Here is a 19,659-nt window from a genome sequence, read left to right as displayed (position 1 = left end):
ACCTTACTTGACCATCTGAATTTGTGCACAACACTGTTCAGCCAAATGCCATTTAGGAGTGGGTTTTTTATAGTGAGTTAAGACAAGGTCATTTTATTACAATATTTGATTCATTCATGAGATGAAAAGAACATAGCTCTTAATTTACTATGGGACACAAAGCTGTCCAAGAACTTCAGTGTATCAAAGCAAGAGGCAAAGACAGCAAAGTGGGCTGACTGAAAGCAAGTCAGAGATATTATTCATTATAATATCTAACAGATAAGACTACAGCAGCTTGCCTTGCAATAGAAACACAGATAAGGATTATTAACTATGAGCTTAGAGAAGAACTTGGGAATGACATTTAAAGCTACATTTTTCCCCTGATGCTCTTAAAAGGTCAAAATGTAGCTGGTAATGTTTTCAACCAAGGCTGAATCAGCTACTGTAATCACAGTTGATTTGCTTCATTTTTGAGGCAGATGTATTAAAAGTGACTGCCTTGGTCCTAATGTTTACGAAAACATGCATCTTTGCATTCCTATCTGCATTTACTTATCAACCTCCACAAAAATAACGCTGCCTCCTGCCTCAGCAGCAGTGAATCAAGCTGATGACACACATCCCTGATCCCTTCACCTCGGACCTCCCAGCCGGACTGCTGTTTCCAGCTACGCTGCAGGATATGGTGGGGGGGGGAGATGCAGCTTTTGGAAGAAAAAGGTTAGGGCTCAAAACAGTGCATTACTCTTCCTTCCACACACAGGACCAGTAAATTAGGGGTAGGCAATTTCTCCAGCCGGTTTTGCCACCTAAGTAACTTAGCTTAGCCACAACATCTCATTTCCTCAAAATGGCCATCCATTGCCCATGCAGACCCTCGAGGCATGTACCGCTACTTTGTCCCTGAGACTGCCTGTCAGGTTTGTTTTTTGGGGGGTGCAGGGAAAGGGTGCTGCTAGGACAAAAGAGAATGTATAATTTCTTCACTTAAGACCTATTTATTCTTCCAGACCTTTGCTCAGGGGAATAAACACTGGGTGTTTACCTATCTCTAGAATAGGGTTTTATTTATTTTTCTGTTGATATAGCACTCAATGGAATATATACCTACTGCAATCTCCCAGATATGAAAATAATGCGTTACCAGCCACAAACTAACTAAAGGATCACCATTGCACTGAACCTCATATGGACAGGATTTCAAGAGAGCACTTTGCAGTGTTGAGCAGTGCTAGCGGTAAACACATTTTTATTTAATAAAGCAAAAATTTTCAATGAGAAGTTGTTTTTGTGTAGACTGGCAGACGAGGAGAAAAGATGCATGTAATTGCTTTTTGCCTATCCATTTCCCATACCATTTCAGGCTGTGTGTGTTTCTTTACAGACTATTCACGTCAACATCTTACTAGCAGCAAGCCTGATTAATGCAAGTCCTGTAGAAGTAGGCTAGTTTAATGGGCTACTTGAGGTCACAGGTAGCTAAGTCAATTTTACGTCTAATTGACCACTGGCTGCTTGCTACTGTGTTATTTCAGAGAAGGCTGGAAAGACAACTCCTCCCCTATGTGGTTGGACTATTAAATTGTAGCTACTGAGTGGGACCTGTATATACTCAAACACTGCTGGCTGAAAGAAAAAAAAGAAAAATAAGCGTTACAGCCTACGGGGAGAACAGCACGGGGATCAAACACAAACATGTGATATATCCTGGATCTCATTAGACAAAATCAGGAAGCTCTACAGGTCAGGAAAACAAAGAATGCAATGAGCCTTATCTAAAAAGAAAACAACCATGCCTTTATGAAACATTCATTAGAAACCTAAGGAACAGACTTTCCTTTTCCCTTCTTCTCTCCAGTGTAATTCTTTCAAGAAAATCATTGACATTTCTTTAAGAACAGAAGAGGTAATAGGATAATCAGGCTTGTTTAATTTGTGCTTTAGGAAAAGAAACTTCAGGCAAAAAACAAAGCTTAGCATGCCTTCCTCCTATCTTTATACCGAGATTTGTCAAGAGGGTCCCCAGATTTAGATGCACAAAACTGCATTCAAGTGCAACCACAGTTGGGTGCCTGATGCCTTGACATCTGCAGAACAAGAGCTGTACACATTGGTAGAATTATTAAAACTCCGCCACGAATGATACAAGAACAACCAAGGATGTGGGCTTATCTTTCAGCAGTCGGATAAACTGATGAGCAGGAATCAAAACAACAAAAAAAGGTGCATTTTTCATCATATTCTTGCCACCACAACTGGATAAACAACTAAGAGCTATTAATACACTTCATATTCAGCTATACTTAAATTATTCATTGGCTTCAAAAACATTAATGTAAACACCAGACTCTCCTTTCTGGGAAAATGTACTTTCTCCCTTTGGCAGCCTTCAAGACAGAGAGCAAAAAATTCATTCCCCCCCCCCCCCCCATATGCATGGTAAATAGATAATAGAGAAGAAAAAAAAAAAGCTACTATCATAGAAGAGCTGAAAGTAATGTTGGCATATTTCCAAAACACAGCAGTTAATAATCACTTACATTCTTGTAGGATGCAGTTTGGCAAGGTACTTAAGCATAAGCCATTTAAGGAATACCTAAATAAACCTTTGGTTCTTGAAGTCTGCATGTACTTAAGTTTCTTGCTAAGCCTGGATCAAAGTTAACACCAGGGAAAAAGAAAGCCCACCAAAATTGGTTTGAAAACTTACTAAATAGACATCCAAAACTGAAGCATTATCATTCTCCATTTCCAGTGTGCTCTGTTCTGAAGTCAAGTAGATGGCACTGTCTTCTAAAGTGAACGTTGAACTTGAAGGCAGCCCTTTACTGGAAACAGAATGGAGAATACAGTCAACAAAAAACATCAGCTGCAATGAACTTAGAAGGGTATTTTAGAACTCAGCTATGGCTCTCTCAAATGCTTTAAATACTAGGTGAAAAGAGGGAAAGTAAATGGGCAACTATAATGTGTTGACAATTCACGGCTAGATAATGGGGGGCTCATTTCACTAATTTACACAAACCACAGTTTCTATCAATTTACTTGCATTAACCAAAATTCTCATGAAGAAAGAATACTATTTCTGAACTCTACTGTTCATTGGAAGAACAAAGGTATATCACAGTAAATGTGGAATAATTTCATTAATTTCAAAAGAGGCTAGTTCCACATTACAGTGGTCTAGATTTTGGCGGCATTTTAAAATTTAAAATAGCATTAAAAAAAAGCAGTATTCAAGCACAGCAGCATTGGACTTTCTCGTGCCTAGAGGGGATCATTTGCAGCCAACTGTTTAGAAGGGAAAGTATCTGGAGTCCAAAAAGGTGGGAGAAGAGTAAGAGCATAATGTAATTAGTGCAGCTGTGGAAAGAAGTAGCACTTGCAAAACAAGTGTACTGTATCATTTCATTCACTGATGTGATTTTTACTTACTGCTACAGAGAAAGCACGTGGAACTGCAAAAGCATCTGCACAGGAATCTTGTTTTGTTTTGCAGACATGCTTGGAACCACAAAGCTGAAACTCTCAAAGGAGCTTTATGGGAGTTAGGTGCCCACTATCAACTATCTTCCCTAGTTACCAGAAACTGGCTTCAGGCTGCCCTGAAAATCCAACAGTCAGTTTTGCAGAACCCTATTTTTAAGTGTTCTCCCTGTTTACACCCAAGCTTAAAAGCAAATAATTCTGCACCATAACAGGATACCAAAACGTGGTCACAGCCATCAGTCCATAAATGAAGAAAGGAGAGTTAATTCCCCCCTCCCTTTGGAGTGCTTCATGGTTTAGTTATATTTCAGATTGGGTATAGTTTCAAAGCAGGCAAAACGAGCATACAAAATAGAGATCAAATCCAAATGCAGGCAAAATGAGCGTACAAAATAGAGATCAAATCCAAATGCTCTACAAAATAATGAGTTATCAGTCACCCTCATGTCACACTAGTATTAGGTGCACAGCATTACATTTGCCACATTACAATGTTGCTTTCATTCCCTAGCATATTAATCATCTTTCCAATACCATGACTATTTCTTTTGTCCCAAGAGTGGTCCAACTCCCATTGGTGTACTGCCAGTCTTCTCACACCCTCCATTTGAATTCTACTAAGCAACATTTCAGGCATAACAGTTTTCTGCCAATGCTTCACTTCAATTAAGAGAAGGGGGCAAGCGGTAAGGAAAAAATGGGCTGTTTGCCGAAGTAATACTAGAAATGCTTCCCAAGTGTTGACTACGTTTTATCATCTCCCACAAAAGAAGCAATGGCATGAAAGATACTACTCTTGGCAAAGGAGGAAAAAAACATATTCACTTTTCCTTGCAAAATTTTAATCACTTGCGATGCACAGCTCAGGCCTCAGAATGCGAAAAGACCCATACATGAAAAACACATGACAGAGGACGAATGTGCAGTGAGCAGCTACTACTGCTATGAAAAAAACACAAAGCCCAAATGTCAACCCTTCGTTCTGAAAGACTGTGCTCTGCATAACTAGCAATAGAGCAACTGTAGGTAGGCTGCTCTGTATGCCCAGCTTTCATTCCTGCATTATGTTATGTTTAAATGAAAATAATCAAAATATTTAACCCCTTCATACACTTATTAGGCTGCATCACTGCCACCTCATGTTGCTGTATTTTGAGCTATTTCCAGTTTTAGAAAACTTCTGGAACCTGTATTCTGACCATGTGAGGATTCTGCAGTTCACACCCATGGCATTTTATTTGACATTCTTCACGTATCAGAATGCCATGACCTACTCCTCTTTCTCCTTTCACTCCTAGCTGGTTAAATTATAATCTTTGTTGCTTCATGGCCTGCCCTGGTTAGTCAACAGTAGCAATGTGTTTTTATCTATAACATGCAATAAGGACCATACCATCTCCACTTTGGGGTATGCTCCTTTCTATAGTGAGCAATGTCATGGGGGGTCTCCACGTTACCGAAACCCACTACAGAGCCAGGCAGCAAATGGAGATAGAAACAAAAACAACACAAAAACAAAAGCCAAAGAGAAGCTACTATTAATGCCATCGTTTGGTTATTTACTAGTGAATTTCTTTTCAGGCAGAGTAAAAAAAAGACTTAATATATAACAACATAGAATATAATGTATAGAAAGAAATCTAGATATTACTATACAGAAAGAAAAGAAAAAAAAGGGGCAGAAGGAAGTACAAAGACAGGGTAATCTTACAGACAAAAAACCAGCAGGAACTTCAGTTCCTTGAACAAATGTAGGCATGAAGGAAGAGACCAAAGCAGCACAAACACACCAAGATGTTAGTCCACATTTTTTTTTTTTTTACAGTCAAATCCACCCCAGTTTATTTCCAAGTAGCAATCTCCTTGCTGCTGTGACTTTCACACTGAACAATTAGAGCTCAACTCTACAAGTAAGGGAGACATCTTCTACATGAAGAATTGTTTGCTAAAAGGAGAAGTATAGGAAAACTGCTGCATATACCTCTGAAAACCTTTGGAAGTTCAACAACTGGAACTTACAGAAAATTACAATTCTGTAAGAAAAATCTTAATTGTATATAGGAAATGAAACTAATTTCTTTACAAAGCTTGAAGATGGAACAGGTAGAATGTCTACTTTTAAACCTAAGAAACTTATGTTTTATTTTTAGACAAAATAAATGGGTTTGGGTTTGTAAATAAAGACTGGAAAAGGCAAAAGAACACGGACTGTGCATTTGGGGAAGCTAATCTCTAAAGTGCATAAAGGAGAAATTGGAAATTCTGAGTCACTGGCATGTTAATTTGCATCTGGAGCCCATGCTGGTGTCAGAATGAAGGCAACTGCTTTTGCCAAGAGCTGAACTCTGCCACACATCAAGCTGCGGTATACTGCTTAGGTGTAGTACTGTAATAACACCTTAGAAACACTGTCAGTTTGCAGCAAGTATACACAGAGATATCCTCCAAACAGAAATAAAAAATGCAGTCTGTTGTCAACAGGGCTTCTCAATTAGGAACCATTTTCATGTCAGAATATCATAATCGTCTTGTTTACTGCAATTACCTTCTAGTGACACCATCCAGTCGGTAAGGTGACTATGAAACACAAGAAGATACACTTAGAAAAAAAGCTTTTTGCTTTTCCTCCTTTTCATAGGAAAATGGAAAATCTTGTGAAAAGCTTCATCCTTAGTGTGCATGTATATCCTATTTTGAGAAGCACTATATTTACTCTCCTTATGCTGAAGTGAGGAGAAAAGCCATTCTCCGACCCTTTCCAAATCAGCATACACCAACACATTTAGTCAGAAAATAGGTTCAAGTTTTTTCCCCTTGAGTAGAAAATAAAATAAAATCTTCATTTTCCAAGGTCCTTCTAAAATGCTCTCTGGGACATAAGATGCAGAAGAACCTCATCCAAAAAGTTAAACTTACTTAGAGATTGCAATGTACAAATAAACATGGAGCGCTGGACAAAAGTTCTTCAGTAGGAACAATCAAATTAGACTTTGTCAAGAAACTAGCATAATCTGGCAGGACTATTTTAAAACAAATAAACTCGAACATCACCAAACATCCACCTGAAATCCTCCAAGCCCTCCTAAATTTTGTTATATCTGTCCTTCACCACATTTTATTCATATCGAACTGTAACTAGTCACTGAAAAGCATGAGAAGTGACAGTTTTAGAAACTGAAGAATTCTGTTTTACTCATGGAAAAATAAAGACGCATCATCACAATGCATCTACTTGCAAGTCTGCCTTCAAGACAAGCAGGACTATTCAATCTCCTTGCCAAGTCAATATACAGCCTTTGAAGAATGCCAGAAACCACACCAGTTAGTAACAACTAACCAAAGCTGAAATTTGGGCTTTCTTCTTCCTGTTGTTTTTTTTCCCCCCCTCCACTGTGAAGACAGGATCTTGTAGGAGCTTAAGCAAAGCTACCAGCTTCTTTCAGGCAGGCCAAAATAATGTAATACAGCAACCATAAATCAGAACAGAACCACTCAATCTCCCCCGCTGTTAAGAGTTATAATAAAAACAGACTTTATGAGCTGGATGTCAAATATACTTTCCTGTAGCACATCCCACAAAATATTTACCCTCTAAATAGCTGCGTATTTGCAATGTCCAATGAGTTTGAATGCTGTAAGATAAGCTTTTAAAAAAATTACTGCTTACTGCATCATGAATTTTCATCTTCAAAAGTTTCTGTTTATAGAAGTTAGTCAGAAAACTGTCTTGCAAGGTAAATGGGCAGTAAAACTATTGTTCTAAGCCATAATGCAACACCAACTGTTGCAGATAGTTTATCCTGGCTACATATAAATGTGAGTAGGTATTTATGGTATTTATAAATGCTTTAATTAGTCTAATGTTTTTACAACGTAGAAATATTAAATCACCTCTAAAACCCACTCTTGCATTTCAGTTTATAAATATCATCTGCTGCTGGAACAAAAGGTAGGTCAAACAGTAAAACTGCTGTCAGTAATATTTTACTAATGATGCTGAAAAGCATAAAACTAGAGACCTGAGAAAACAGTATGTATGGCTGACCCTCTAAATGCTGCTGCTGTCTTCCAAGAGAAGAGGCCTGGCAGTGAAAGTCAGTGCTACTCAAGCTAACTACAGACCTATAAATCAGTAAACATCACAATAAGCACATTAATTTCATGCAGGTGAACAAGCCTATACTTCTTTGCAGTTGCCAATTAAAATCATAAGACCTGACATTTTTTACAGGTATGTCTGACCTGACATACATACTTAGTTGAAGAGAGACTGCAGAAACAATCATACTTTAGGAACGTTATTAGGATTGCAAAATCCTCAGCAACCACAGCCAAATCCACTGGGCAGCGTGAGTCAACATGTATCAGCCCTGGGGGGAATCCACACATGGAGTGTGATCCAAGAGGCTGCACTAGATCCTCCTCACCAGAAATAACCAAGGTCATGAATCAAGACTCATAAAGATGACTCATGACATGATGACTCATGGAAGACGAAAAGCAGCAGGCAGAGGGAGAAATTCACACCCGGTAACATTTGCTTGTATGTTAAATAACTACTATTGACACTGCAGTTTCACAGGCACATCTGTGTATTTAACTGAGCAACAATTTTAAAAAATACTCCCCCTATCCCACCTCAAAACCAAAAAACACAAACACGCCCACGCAAACACCCAAACCAAAAAAAACCCCAAACCTCTTTTGGATTTTCTCTTCTTTTCAACAACCAAACTGTTCCCTGAAACATTCAGCTAAATCATTCTAAAGCTTAGTTTTTCATGAAGAGAAACACCCACATGCTTTTTCTAGATCTCCATTAAAACGAATTCTAACAGAAAGTACTGTATGCAGATCAGAGCCACTTAACTCAGTAAGCACAGATGGAGGCATTCCTATTTCACCATATATGCAGAGATCTTCACAACGAAGCTCACAGCAACCTAAGGGGTTGCTTTTAAAATGTACTGAAGAGAAACAAAACCCAACTCTCTCTGTTCAGACTACAACATCAAGAGATGCGACTCTGTTCAAACAGCATAAGGAACAAAGGACACATGAAGGACCATCAAATTAGGAAGCAGAAAAAGGACATCTGACTATTTAAACCGATGCTAGTTGACAGAAGTTTATGATAATGCTGCAGACTGGGTTATGATGCTGCAGTCCGCTTCAAGGGAAGATATTGCAGACAACTAAAATATGAGGCAATATTGTACAGTTTATGATGGTGCAGTTCTGTGCAACTTATGGGAAGGCTTTTGGGTAATACTGTTTTTGCACTTTTAACAGTGAGCTAGGCAGGAAAAAAATTTGTAAAAAAAAGTCATATATATTTGCTGGTGAAGGAGATATTCTTGAGATAATATTAATTTACAGTGCTGCCAAATCCTGTTACCTAACAATTGCTAATGCCAAATACCTCATAGTAAAGCTGGATAATATCACAAATACTAGAAGAACCTCAGACCTACATGAGCCTGCTGCAAACAGAACATCAATTTTTTTTTTAAAGAAGTTTTCTATTTTTCTGAATTGGTGAGCAACCTTGTGAAAATTTTGACAGGAGAAGGGTCCCACAATTGGATTGTGTGGAGAACTACATGTTTAGGTTCAATACTTTTAAGATAAGAAGAAAATACTTCTCCCTGTGAGAGAATACAGACTCTTTCCCACAGCACTAGTTTATTTCTACCCCTTAAGAAACAGTTACAGAAATTATCTTTGCAGTTACATAGTAATTTCCATTAGTGGGCAAAGCACCCTACCAAGATGAGTGAACATCACTGTAGGTCTTTGCAGACTGAGAATCCAAGCCATGAAACCGGTGAACTCTGTAACAGAAAAAATGTTTTCTCATTCTGTCATGAGACTGCCTACCTATACAGCACTATAGACAGCGAAAGACTCAAAAATAGGAGTGAAATTTCTCATTATTCACTAGAATTTTATCAGAAACTTTAGATAGGGCATCTACTGTCAGTATATCTTTTCATTGTAGACTCCCTCCAAGAACCTTTTTTCAGGAGATTACCTTTGAGCTAAAAAGTAAATTAAACATATGATGCAAACAGGGTGCCATATTTATTTACTGAGATATGTTATATTTGCTATCTCACCTATTCATTATTAAGTTCACTTAATGTCCTGTAGATTTGGCAGTACTCCTTCCAGAGATGTTTTGACAGGATCAGCTTTTCATTTCAAAAGGAAATATGGTCTATGTAATCACATAGGCTATTTTAAAAAGGATACTTCTCTGTTAAAATGCAGTACCTTTTCTATATACACTTACATATACATAAGGCTGGAGGAGGAACAGGGGAAACTGAATAGTCCAGTAAGGCAGATTACCGAACTCCACACTGCATTACTTGCTCTAGATACACCAAGAAACTTGCATTCACAGGGGTGTCCTTGTTCTTCTCTTGGTCCTACCTCCACTGTGAGGGATGCTAAGCTTTGCCTTTCAGGTCAGCAGTTATCCCCCGAAGTGACACAACCTCTGCTTTACAAAAGACTTGCCCATTTTATAAATTTTCATTATGGAAATACTACCATTATGTCTTCTGAGCCTCCCCCCCAAGTCTGTTGCTACTTTCTCGCCAGCCTTCGCAGCTAAATCTTGTTATTTGGGATCTCCAAGGAGGACAAATGTTCTAGGGCAGAACATTAAGTCCCAAGTTCTGTCACAGATACTGACCATTTCTATTTAAACTTTCTAGCATTTGATTCATATGTGTGCCTCATAGTATCCATGGGCAACCAGTTTACCAAACAATTTACTCCTGAGAACCAGCCAGTCCTCCTTGCCTGGCTGAGATTAATGCCTGTCTGCTCTTCCTCTGAATTCGCACTTGCTGTGGTATTTAATCCTGAACATAAACACCTACACAAAGGGACTGTGTATAATAATCTATTTTGAGTAGCTTCACATGCTTAAATAATAGTTCAGCAGAGCAGCATGATAACCGCATAGACTATTTAAAATAACTCTTATAACAAAGCAACATTATTTTGTTCCAGACTTATACATTATTAAACATCTTCTAATGAAGTCCTACCAACTAAAAGATTAAGTGCTAGTGGCTCAGAACACTTTAAATGGAGAAAGAACTGGATTTCTTTTTCAGGAAATCTAGATGCTTCATCAATCCCTTGGTACCAGCAAAAAGGACTGCTTCTTAACCATTTAAACTAAGTTCCGGGATTACTCAATATTCCTCTGGCTGTGAAAGTAACTCATAATACAATCCAGACATCAATGAAAAGCCATTGGGCAAAGCACATTTCACAGTAACCTTTCTTAAAACTACAAACTATGCTAGAGAGAGTCCATCTTACTAGGCATATGTCTGAGGAATAAAATACTGAAAATCTAGACATGACTTAGAAAAGGCATGGGGCCTTATCAGTAACATTTGCTTTATACTCACCTTTGAAGCCAGAGACTGAAATTTTGGATTTTGGTGTATGTCCAGGACATGTATTTAAATGTATGAGACAGATTGTCTCTTCTGCTTCCACAAATACTTCATAAAACAACTACAGTAGACCCAAATACTAGCTTTCAATTTCACTGTAAAGGGGGGAATTCTGTTTATTTAGCTAGCATTGTTCTTCTAATGCCAGCTAAATTCTTCTTAACCACATTAATGTGGTTAAGAAATTAATGAACTGTAAGATTAAATGAAATTTATATTAGTCTTTTGTCCAACAATGCTTTTTTGATGCTTCTTCAGGCAATGTTCTGCTCTTTAAAGGAGTGGTTTTCAGTCTGCTTTTCTGCTAAGTGTCTTGCTCTGTTAACCTTATCACACTATTGTTCCAGTGGAACATAATAGATAAACAGGTAAATTTTTTACTTGATTAAGTCCCCATGAAAACTTTTAGACATTGTGCCTGAGCATCTAGATATGTGTTATTAAGTACTGTAGCTGTAATCTTGTACTAGGGAAAAAAATAGAATGACAGTGAAAGCCTTTAAACTCTACGAAGTTCTGCAGATAAGACAAAATGTAACTTCGACCAGCACATTAATGATGCTAACTTGCTTCCTCAATCAAATTAATAACTTAAACAGTTCCATGTAACTTTTGCACCAAAAGAAAAAAAAAACCCAAACAAACAAAAATCCCCATGACACTTGATGCAACACAGTTATGCTGTCCAGCAGCCGGTAACTAAAAGCTCAAATTCCTGCAGCAGAACCTTCATAGCTACATTGCTCGTCATTCAGTTTTAATGCAAACTTTTGCTGGCACGTTAGAAGACGAACTGGGCTGGGGAGACAACAGGAGAGAATAATAGAATACCGTATATACACAAAGTATCAGAAAGAACACATTACTGCAAAAGAGCTTTTGCTCAATTTCAACAGTGCACTGAGTTCTCATACTTAATTTTTAAACTGAAAAACTAAAGAAAAGAAAAAGCAAGTGAAAATATACTTTTTACAGTTACTTTCTCCCACTCAATAATGATCAATCACAATGAGGGGAAGAGGAGCTTACTCTCAGCTGTGTTGTTGCTCCCATCTTGCTACAGCAGACTATTTTATCTTAGTTCTTAAAAAAAAGAAAAAAAAAAAACCCTGAAATCATTCCATCACAGCAAAACTGAGAAAACTTGGTTCTGTTTGAGCCATTCATTACATAACTCTATCACAGTCAAGTTTTGTCTCCCGTGGGGATTCCCCAGTGTTTCAGTGCACCTGTTTCTAGCATCAGCGCATTCATTTATATTCTCTCCTCTACCTGGTTGCTTGTTTTCATGAAGCTTGCGTGAATTTAATTCTCTTTGAACTAAATTCAGCCAAATGTGTCTCAGAAGCTGAAGGGGGATGGGTGGACAGACAGAACATTTAAACATAACACACACAAATCTGCTTACCTACAAAACCAGACTGACAAAAGATATGGTTAGACATTTCTCTAACAGAAAAACTAATACCCACAATTCCCTTCCACTGGAAAAAAAGCAGATTTGTATTTTCTGAGCTGTCTTCAAAAAGGATGTTTGTTAAGATGACAAGTCATGGGACATTTCAGTTCAAAGCATGGAAGTTTCAGGAAGTTTTAATTGTGCAAGAGGAAAAAAAAAAAAAGAAAAAACAATCCCTCAAGCCTTCCAAAATTTCAAGTGGTTTGCACTGAAAAGCAGCAATGAAGAGGTAAGAAAAAAAAAAAAACTGGAAAAGATACACAAAAGCAGCAATGAAGAAAAAAGGAAATAAAACAATTGGGAAACATACAGAAAAGCAGCAAAAAAGAAGAAAGGGAAGGGGCCAACTCTACAGATACTGCGTTCAAAAAGAAGGTACAAAATACTGATAAAGAGGAACAAGAATTAGATTTTACACAGATTATTTTCCTGTGCTTAAACACAGCAGAAGGTTGCAGCAATCCTTGCCACATTATCCTGCCACTGCACTGCAGGTTATCAGCAGAGCTCTACAGGCAGAGATGCGAAGTACCCCCTACTGCACCATCGGATTTTATTTGGGTTTGTGACTGTAAGCTATGAGACCTTCCTGAAAGATATCTTGGAAGGAGACTTTCTGTTGTATTCTCAAACTCCTGTTTAAAACATTTTAGGAAGCACATCTGAAGACAACAGCCTCCTTCGGCTCTTTGCAATTGTAAAAGCACTGTTAACAGACATGTCATTCATACTGCTTGGGATGTTCCATTTCACTGTTTTTAATGTAAGTCATCAGTATTCATTATGAAATCTTTACCTCTAGGAAAAAAATATTTATCATTTCTGCTACATAAATAATGTCTGATATAACCTATTAAGTGTTGTATTGCCTAGGTTAAAGCAGATCTCTTGAAGAAGTGTATTTGGACTCAAAATTGAACATATATTCTAGCATAAAACGGACCTTTTGAGTACTACAGTAGCTCTGCATCAAATGTAACTCTACTTGAGGAGGGATGGAAATCTTTGAAAATGTTAACATAAGCAATACCTTGTTTTATTTTCTTGCTAAGCGAATATTTGACACTGCTTATGACACAACCACTTAACTGAGAAACAGCTTTACAGAACATAGAAGCCAGCTGTCATTCAACAGACAAGAAAGCCAATTTTTACTGAATAACATACATCGCATGACATTTGTCCACTTTTCGTTTCCCTTTTGTAGATAAAGCTCTTCAGTGCTGGAAAATATGGCCATCCTCCCTTGCTCCATACCCCTTCATTCACTTTTGCCACTCCTTCTTCACACTGCCTTGCTAACATCTTAAGTTTCCTTCAGCTTTTCAAAGACTCAAGAAAAACTTGTTTAAAAAACAAACAAACAAACAAAAAAACAAACAAAACACTCCCACAGCCCTATATAATCAGCTGGCAATCTGCAGAAATGCTCCTGGTTAGTTACGTGTCCGTGACTGCTGCTCAGCTTCCCCTTCTTGCTTTAAGCTAAGTCCCTAAATGCTGCTCCACGTTACCTACCAAGGGTAATCTCAGAAGATTACCTGCACCCTCCTCACGTGGTGCAGCCTCAGGAGCAGTCTCCAGCTCAGCAAGTCCCCTCTGCCTAGTCACGCTCGCGGCAGCCCCACGGCCCCCGAATCAGGGCGGCCCCGGCCCCGGCACCGCAAGTTCCTCACTCCTACCACGGGAGTGCTGTGCACCCCCAAGCAGATACAGTGCTGAGCTTCTTTTTCATATAAAATGCTGTTTTCCCCTCCTTGGAAAACAATTACATCCACGGCCGATAGAAGCAGAGGTATTTCAGAGAAGCTGACGTTAAAAATACAATGTGTGCCTCAAAGTAGTCAAATGTATTGCCACTCTTTTTAATCAGGCAAGTAACAGCATCTGTCTTCTCACTGATACACATGCGTACTCCTCATTAGCAATAATGGGAGTCAAGGAGCTGTACAGATACAGCATGCAGGATTATCTCCCTTCATTACCATGAAACACAGATTTCTGACCGGTTACAAGGAATTTCTTGTATTCTTTAATTTATGCCAGGACACTTTGAAGGAGTGGGGAAAAAAACTGGCAAAGATGACGCCAAGCTGTAATTCTATTAACTTCAAGTAGAACTTCATAGTTTGCTACATATTTAAAGATGGAAGGCAAGCTCACATTTGTAAACAAATCATTAATTCAGGCTTTGTTTAAAAGCCTGCTCTGGGCTTGCCATTTATCAGAGAGAAACTGCACGGTGATGGGTCCTGCATCATAGTGTTTTGTACTACTCAAAAGTAAAACTCCAGTGAGAGAAATGGCCTCTACCACTCAATTTGTCACAGTGGGGTATTCAGTTTATTTACTTATTCATTCATTCCCTGGCAGCTTTTTTTTATGGTAAGACTGAAGTTCCTTATATGTACCATAAAAACATACATACAATTTAAGCTGCATATATTACTTAGTGCCATCAGGAAGGAAGGACCTTGCTGCACTCGTGCAGAAAACAGGGCTGGGGTGAAGCTGCAAGTGCCCAGAATCATCTTGTAGAAATCAGTATGATACCAAACATGCTTAGCAGCTCTCTTAAAGCCTGAGAGAAAGCCCTTTCGCTATGACAGGGAGGCTAATCTTTGCAAATCCGGCATGCTTAGACTGTGACATGAACCAGAGCTTGGTAGAGAGAAGAAAATTAGTCTCCAAGCCCTAGGGAACTTGGCTGAAAAGGTTATAGCAAGGCCAGGAAGGATGTTGGACGCGAGGGCTGAGTCACCAGCCCCTGCAGCAGCTCTCCTGGCTCCCGGGCGAGATCTTGTGTTTTGACACAGGAGATGGAGAGACCTGCACGCCTGTGAGTACTGCTGCAGGCACTTGCTGACTGAGGTCCTGCATGCAAACCTGGGCTGCAGACCCTACAGCTCCATTCTCATTTTATAACATAATGGTGTGTAAGGTAATCGCATAACTGAAAACAGGCAGCATTTTTTTTTTTAATTAACTGAGACATATCTGGACATTAATAAGTCAAAATATGCACTTGATGTATAGATATGCTAGAAACTTGTTTTGTTTTAGAATGATTTTTGAATACTTCTACAGGAAAAAATGATGGACCTACTCACAGCTTTTTTCATACAAGTAACTTGTAGAGGGTAAAGAGTATTTGAAAGGTTTTATTGGCATTAAATCTGAACTGTTTTTCCAGTCAACCATGCAATTTTTCTTTTCTGACTAATGCTAATGCAAGGTAATTGTGGAGTTTTACTTGAGGCTTACGGAAAATATAAAAAGAGAGTACTCTCTAATCTTATTTTTAGCAAAGCTTAAATTTGGCATGAGACCATGGAATATTACAGCCATACCATCATAAATTGGACAAGACTAACAGAAGCTGAATGGAAGGAGCTCTATTTCTACTAGCATTTATTAATTAGTAATTTTATTTCTTAAAGTTTTTAAGAGGCATTTTTGGACAGTTTGTGGTAGTCTGTAAGCAAAACTGAAGTTTTGCTACACCATAAACCATACCTCTTTTAAATTTTTTATAGTGAAACAAAGCCTGGCAGAAGATGCTCCATCAGCAAGACTGATTTCAACTCACTGAAGAAGTAAGCTGCACATATCACTTTGATCAAGTAACTCTGCATGTTATATTACTTCTTATAAAATGCAATTGGTCAAATTTTAATAGGGAGAAAAAAATCCTACAGCCTCAATACTGTTTGTAAACTAACTTGATCTTTTTGGACAACAAAGTTAAAAGCGAAGATCTACATCTCAGCACATAGATAAGCTTGTCAACTGTATATAGAGAGTGTGTAGCACTGGATTCAAAATACTGAAATGCAAGATACTTGAGTTCCCAACAATTACCCTCCCTGGCAAAAACAGATAAAAAAAATGGTTATCCTGTGATTCAACATATGGCAAAGAGATCCCCAGGCAGGCACGACCACACAGCACAGCACCGCACGCTTCCTTTCAGGCATACCAGGTAAAGGCCAGGTGCACACAGACCATCAAGACCAACAAGACTTACCAGCTTGGGCATGGTGCTGGGTAGGCGTGGTTACAACGCATTCAGACACAACTCAACACACCCCCAAGCTCACTCAGGAGTGTCTGCACAGCTTTCCCTGACTCTGTCCCATTTTTATCCCTCCCAGGTTAAGAATAGACAGGCTGTAATCACAGCCACTGGGGAAGGTTTGCAGATATTCACTCAAGAGAATGGTCATTTCAAAAGAACCATTCAGCTCCGCATATTTAAAATAAAGATCAACTTGAAAGCAGTTCCCTTCTCCTAACACAAAGTTACGTAAAACTTTAGTCCTGTTTGTTCTGTAGCTTTTTTTATGGTGCAGACAACTTACAGCAGGTATTTCCTACCCTGATCTTAGTGTAGCTTGGTTTGTAGCACTGACTAAAGCGAGAAAACACAGACTGAGAAAACTTTAATGTCCAATTTAGTTTTGGAGCATAATAAAAATTTCAGAGCACACCATAACATCTACACTGTGTTCATGCATTTTGTTTTGTGACTGCAATGCAAAATAGGTACTAACTCTTATGGGCTTATGGCACCCCTCCTTCACTAGAGGTGCTCAACACAGAGCTACAGAGACACTCGCCCTCCAGCTTTTGCTTTTGCAGAGCCACCTTCCACTTTGCACATTGTCAGACTCTTAGCAGAAAGGTGCTGGTGGGGAGTCCTCTGCCACATGTACAGCCTTTACCTGCTAGAGAAGAGCACAGGTTCATCACGTTGACAGTGCTCATCTACATTCAAGGAAGAGGAAGAAATTGTAGTTGCCAAGGAAGCTGCTTCAAACAGTGATGGAGTACTTGGCACTAGATCCGGCCGGTGCCGTGAACTTAGCACTGCATAGGCAAAAATAAAGAAGAGTATTAACAATTTCACTTCAAAACGAATCCAAGGATCTTTATGGAGTCACATGGTTCTCTCAACAGTTTTTCTGAAGCTTCCTAACGTCTTTGAATTGATGAGGTTATAATATTCGCGTGCACATGCCCACATTCTTTCTCTCTACAGGGCAAATTTTAGTGGCTAGGCAGTATATTTAGCAGCATACAGAGCAACGCAAGGGCATATCTTAAAAAGCGGTATGAATATCTGGTGAACTCTTCAAGTATCAGGACCGGTCTCACACTACTGGGGCCTGGTTTTCAGGTGGGATTAGGCGGTTGGTTCTCCTTTGAGCCCAGCTGCAGATGAACTCTGAACGGGGCAGAGTCTGCATCACTTCCAAAGACTCTGGGAACGATGAACTGAGCTTCATTAGCACTTTGCATCACATGTTTGCTCACAAGGCAGAGAGAAAAGAGTAGCACTGGCTCTGACCATAAGCTGTTACTTGCATTGTACAAACTATTTTAAGATCTCCCCAAAACAAGGAGAAGATTAAGACCATTTTGTAACCTTGATTCTGAGTGCCTCTTGCTCCTGGAGGCCCATTCTGCCACGCCAGAGTCGCAGCTCATTCCAGGAGTAGTAACCAAGAATAATCCCACTCAGAAGTTTTAAAAGATCAGCCAGATTGGAAGCCTTTTATTCAGGGCTTATACTAAATTCCTTTATAAACATCATTTAGGCTTACTGATTCCAAGGACATTACCTTCCTCATCAAGGCTGGAATAGCTCTGTCCTTCAGTAAGGATGCCATGCTTTTCATCCTTCCACTCCTGGCTGACTGTACACACTATTTCTTGTGACGACGCCTTTAGGGCTGCGATGGAATTGCACCGTTTCTTGGAGGGAGAAGTCTTTAAAGCTGCATCACCAAATGAAAGCAGGCAATAAGCATAGCTGCTGAATGATGTCATCCTATCATCTTTCACAGGGTATACCATTTTTAAATGGAACAGAAAAAGGAGCTAACTATAAAGCTAGAGTTTCTGAATACAAACCAAGAACACACCAGATATAAACACATTTATCAAATATTAGCTTAAAATTAAAGCCACAGGCATCAGTGTCTCATCTGTAAATAAAGTATTTTTATATTTTCTTGAGTTTTTTTTTTTTTTTTTTAACTCTTCATATGACAAAACATCAGGTCAGTTAAACAATTTTGACATTGTTAAATTACAAATCTCCCATGGAATACTGGCCCATGTAATCAGAGACAGAGTGGTATAGAAAGAGAAACAGAAGATAGGAAAACTGAAAGATGTTTTAGAGTATTCTGACAGGTTAAGATCATTCCCTTGAGCTGTGCGCTTCTTCTATAAAATGATGTATGTGTTATACAGAATTTCCAGTTCAGTGGCACATGTCAAACATCACCTTTGGGTAAAACGAACACTTTGAAAATGCTGATGGTTTATACTCAGGTACCTCCTTTATAATTAATACTGGGGTCTGCCTATGTACAGTGGCATCTTGGCTGAAACACCAGGGTCTGACCATTGTTACTGCTACTGATCTATGATCCCTTGTTTGTAGTTCTTCCCTCAAAGGAATGCCAACTACCTCATGCACTGTTTTTAAATTGCCAAGTGCTAACTCCCATGCATTGACTGCAATGTTACCAGACGAACTGAAATAGTTGACACCATGCTCTACTACAAAATGCAAATTAAAAGCATCAAAAACAGTTGGCTAAAAACTGACATATATTTGGAAGAAGAGATTCAGATGCGCACCTTCAGGATAGTGTTAAAAAATGATGTAGTAGATAGCTGTTGAACTGGCCTCTGACCAAGGCTGAATCTGCTTATTACATTTTTATTGTTATTTATGGAGGCTTTTTCTGTGCATTAAGGGAAAAGCATACATTCAGAACAGAGCTTAAGAGTTCAAATTGAAATGTCAGTCTCAAAGTTTAAAAGCAATGTTCCTGAAGACAGGAACACTCTTACTTCTTTATTTTTCAAAAGAATGATAATGCTTTTGAACTATTAATCCATATAAAAGTAGATTAATGGTCTTGCATGTAGAGCAGATCAATAAAAGTAGGATATTAAAACAGGTCAATAGTCTGGAAAAATGAGACAGACATTAACTTCAGAGAGAAAATTAGGCATGACATTCTTTATTGTACACTGTGGTTTTAAACTACAGAAAGAGTTGCATCTTTGCTGATATCAAACTATCAGTCAAAAGCAGAAAGAGCTGAAGAAAAAAAACACTCAAAGGTTCAGGAAACATATCCAGCTGCAAAAGTAATATATCTCATTCTATAGACTGGAGTAAGTCATCTACTCCTTGCTCCCTATCAGTGAAGAGGAGTT

At 38.7% G+C, this 19,659-nt stretch overlaps 1 protein-coding gene across 3 annotated transcripts in view; it reads right to left on the bottom strand.

Annotated features, from left to right (window-relative positions):
* The window catches only part of PIP5K1B (phosphatidylinositol-4-phosphate 5-kinase type 1 beta), a 113,002-nt gene that overhangs the window by 4,940 nt on the left and 88,403 nt on the right, over positions 1-19,659 (bottom strand). For all 3 annotated transcript variants that reach the window (XM_064502800.1, XM_064502798.1, XM_064502799.1), the window contains 3 exons: positions 18,042-18,197; positions 17,142-17,286; positions 2,696-2,813 (listed from right to left, as the gene is read on the bottom strand). In XM_064502800.1, coding sequence (XP_064358870.1) covers positions 2,696-2,813; positions 17,142-17,286; positions 18,042-18,197 — 419 coding nt within the window. The remainder of the gene's footprint in view (positions 1-2,695; positions 2,814-17,141; positions 17,287-18,041; positions 18,198-19,659) is intronic.

The sequence above is a fragment of the Dromaius novaehollandiae genome, chromosome Z, assembly GCF_036370855.1.
Source record: "Dromaius novaehollandiae isolate bDroNov1 chromosome Z, bDroNov1.hap1, whole genome shotgun sequence".
Lineage (NCBI taxonomy): Eukaryota > Metazoa > Chordata > Aves > Casuariiformes > Dromaiidae > Dromaius > Dromaius novaehollandiae.
The sequence above is the reverse complement of the archived record's forward strand: the minus strand, read 5'-3'. Positions and strand labels throughout refer to the sequence as shown.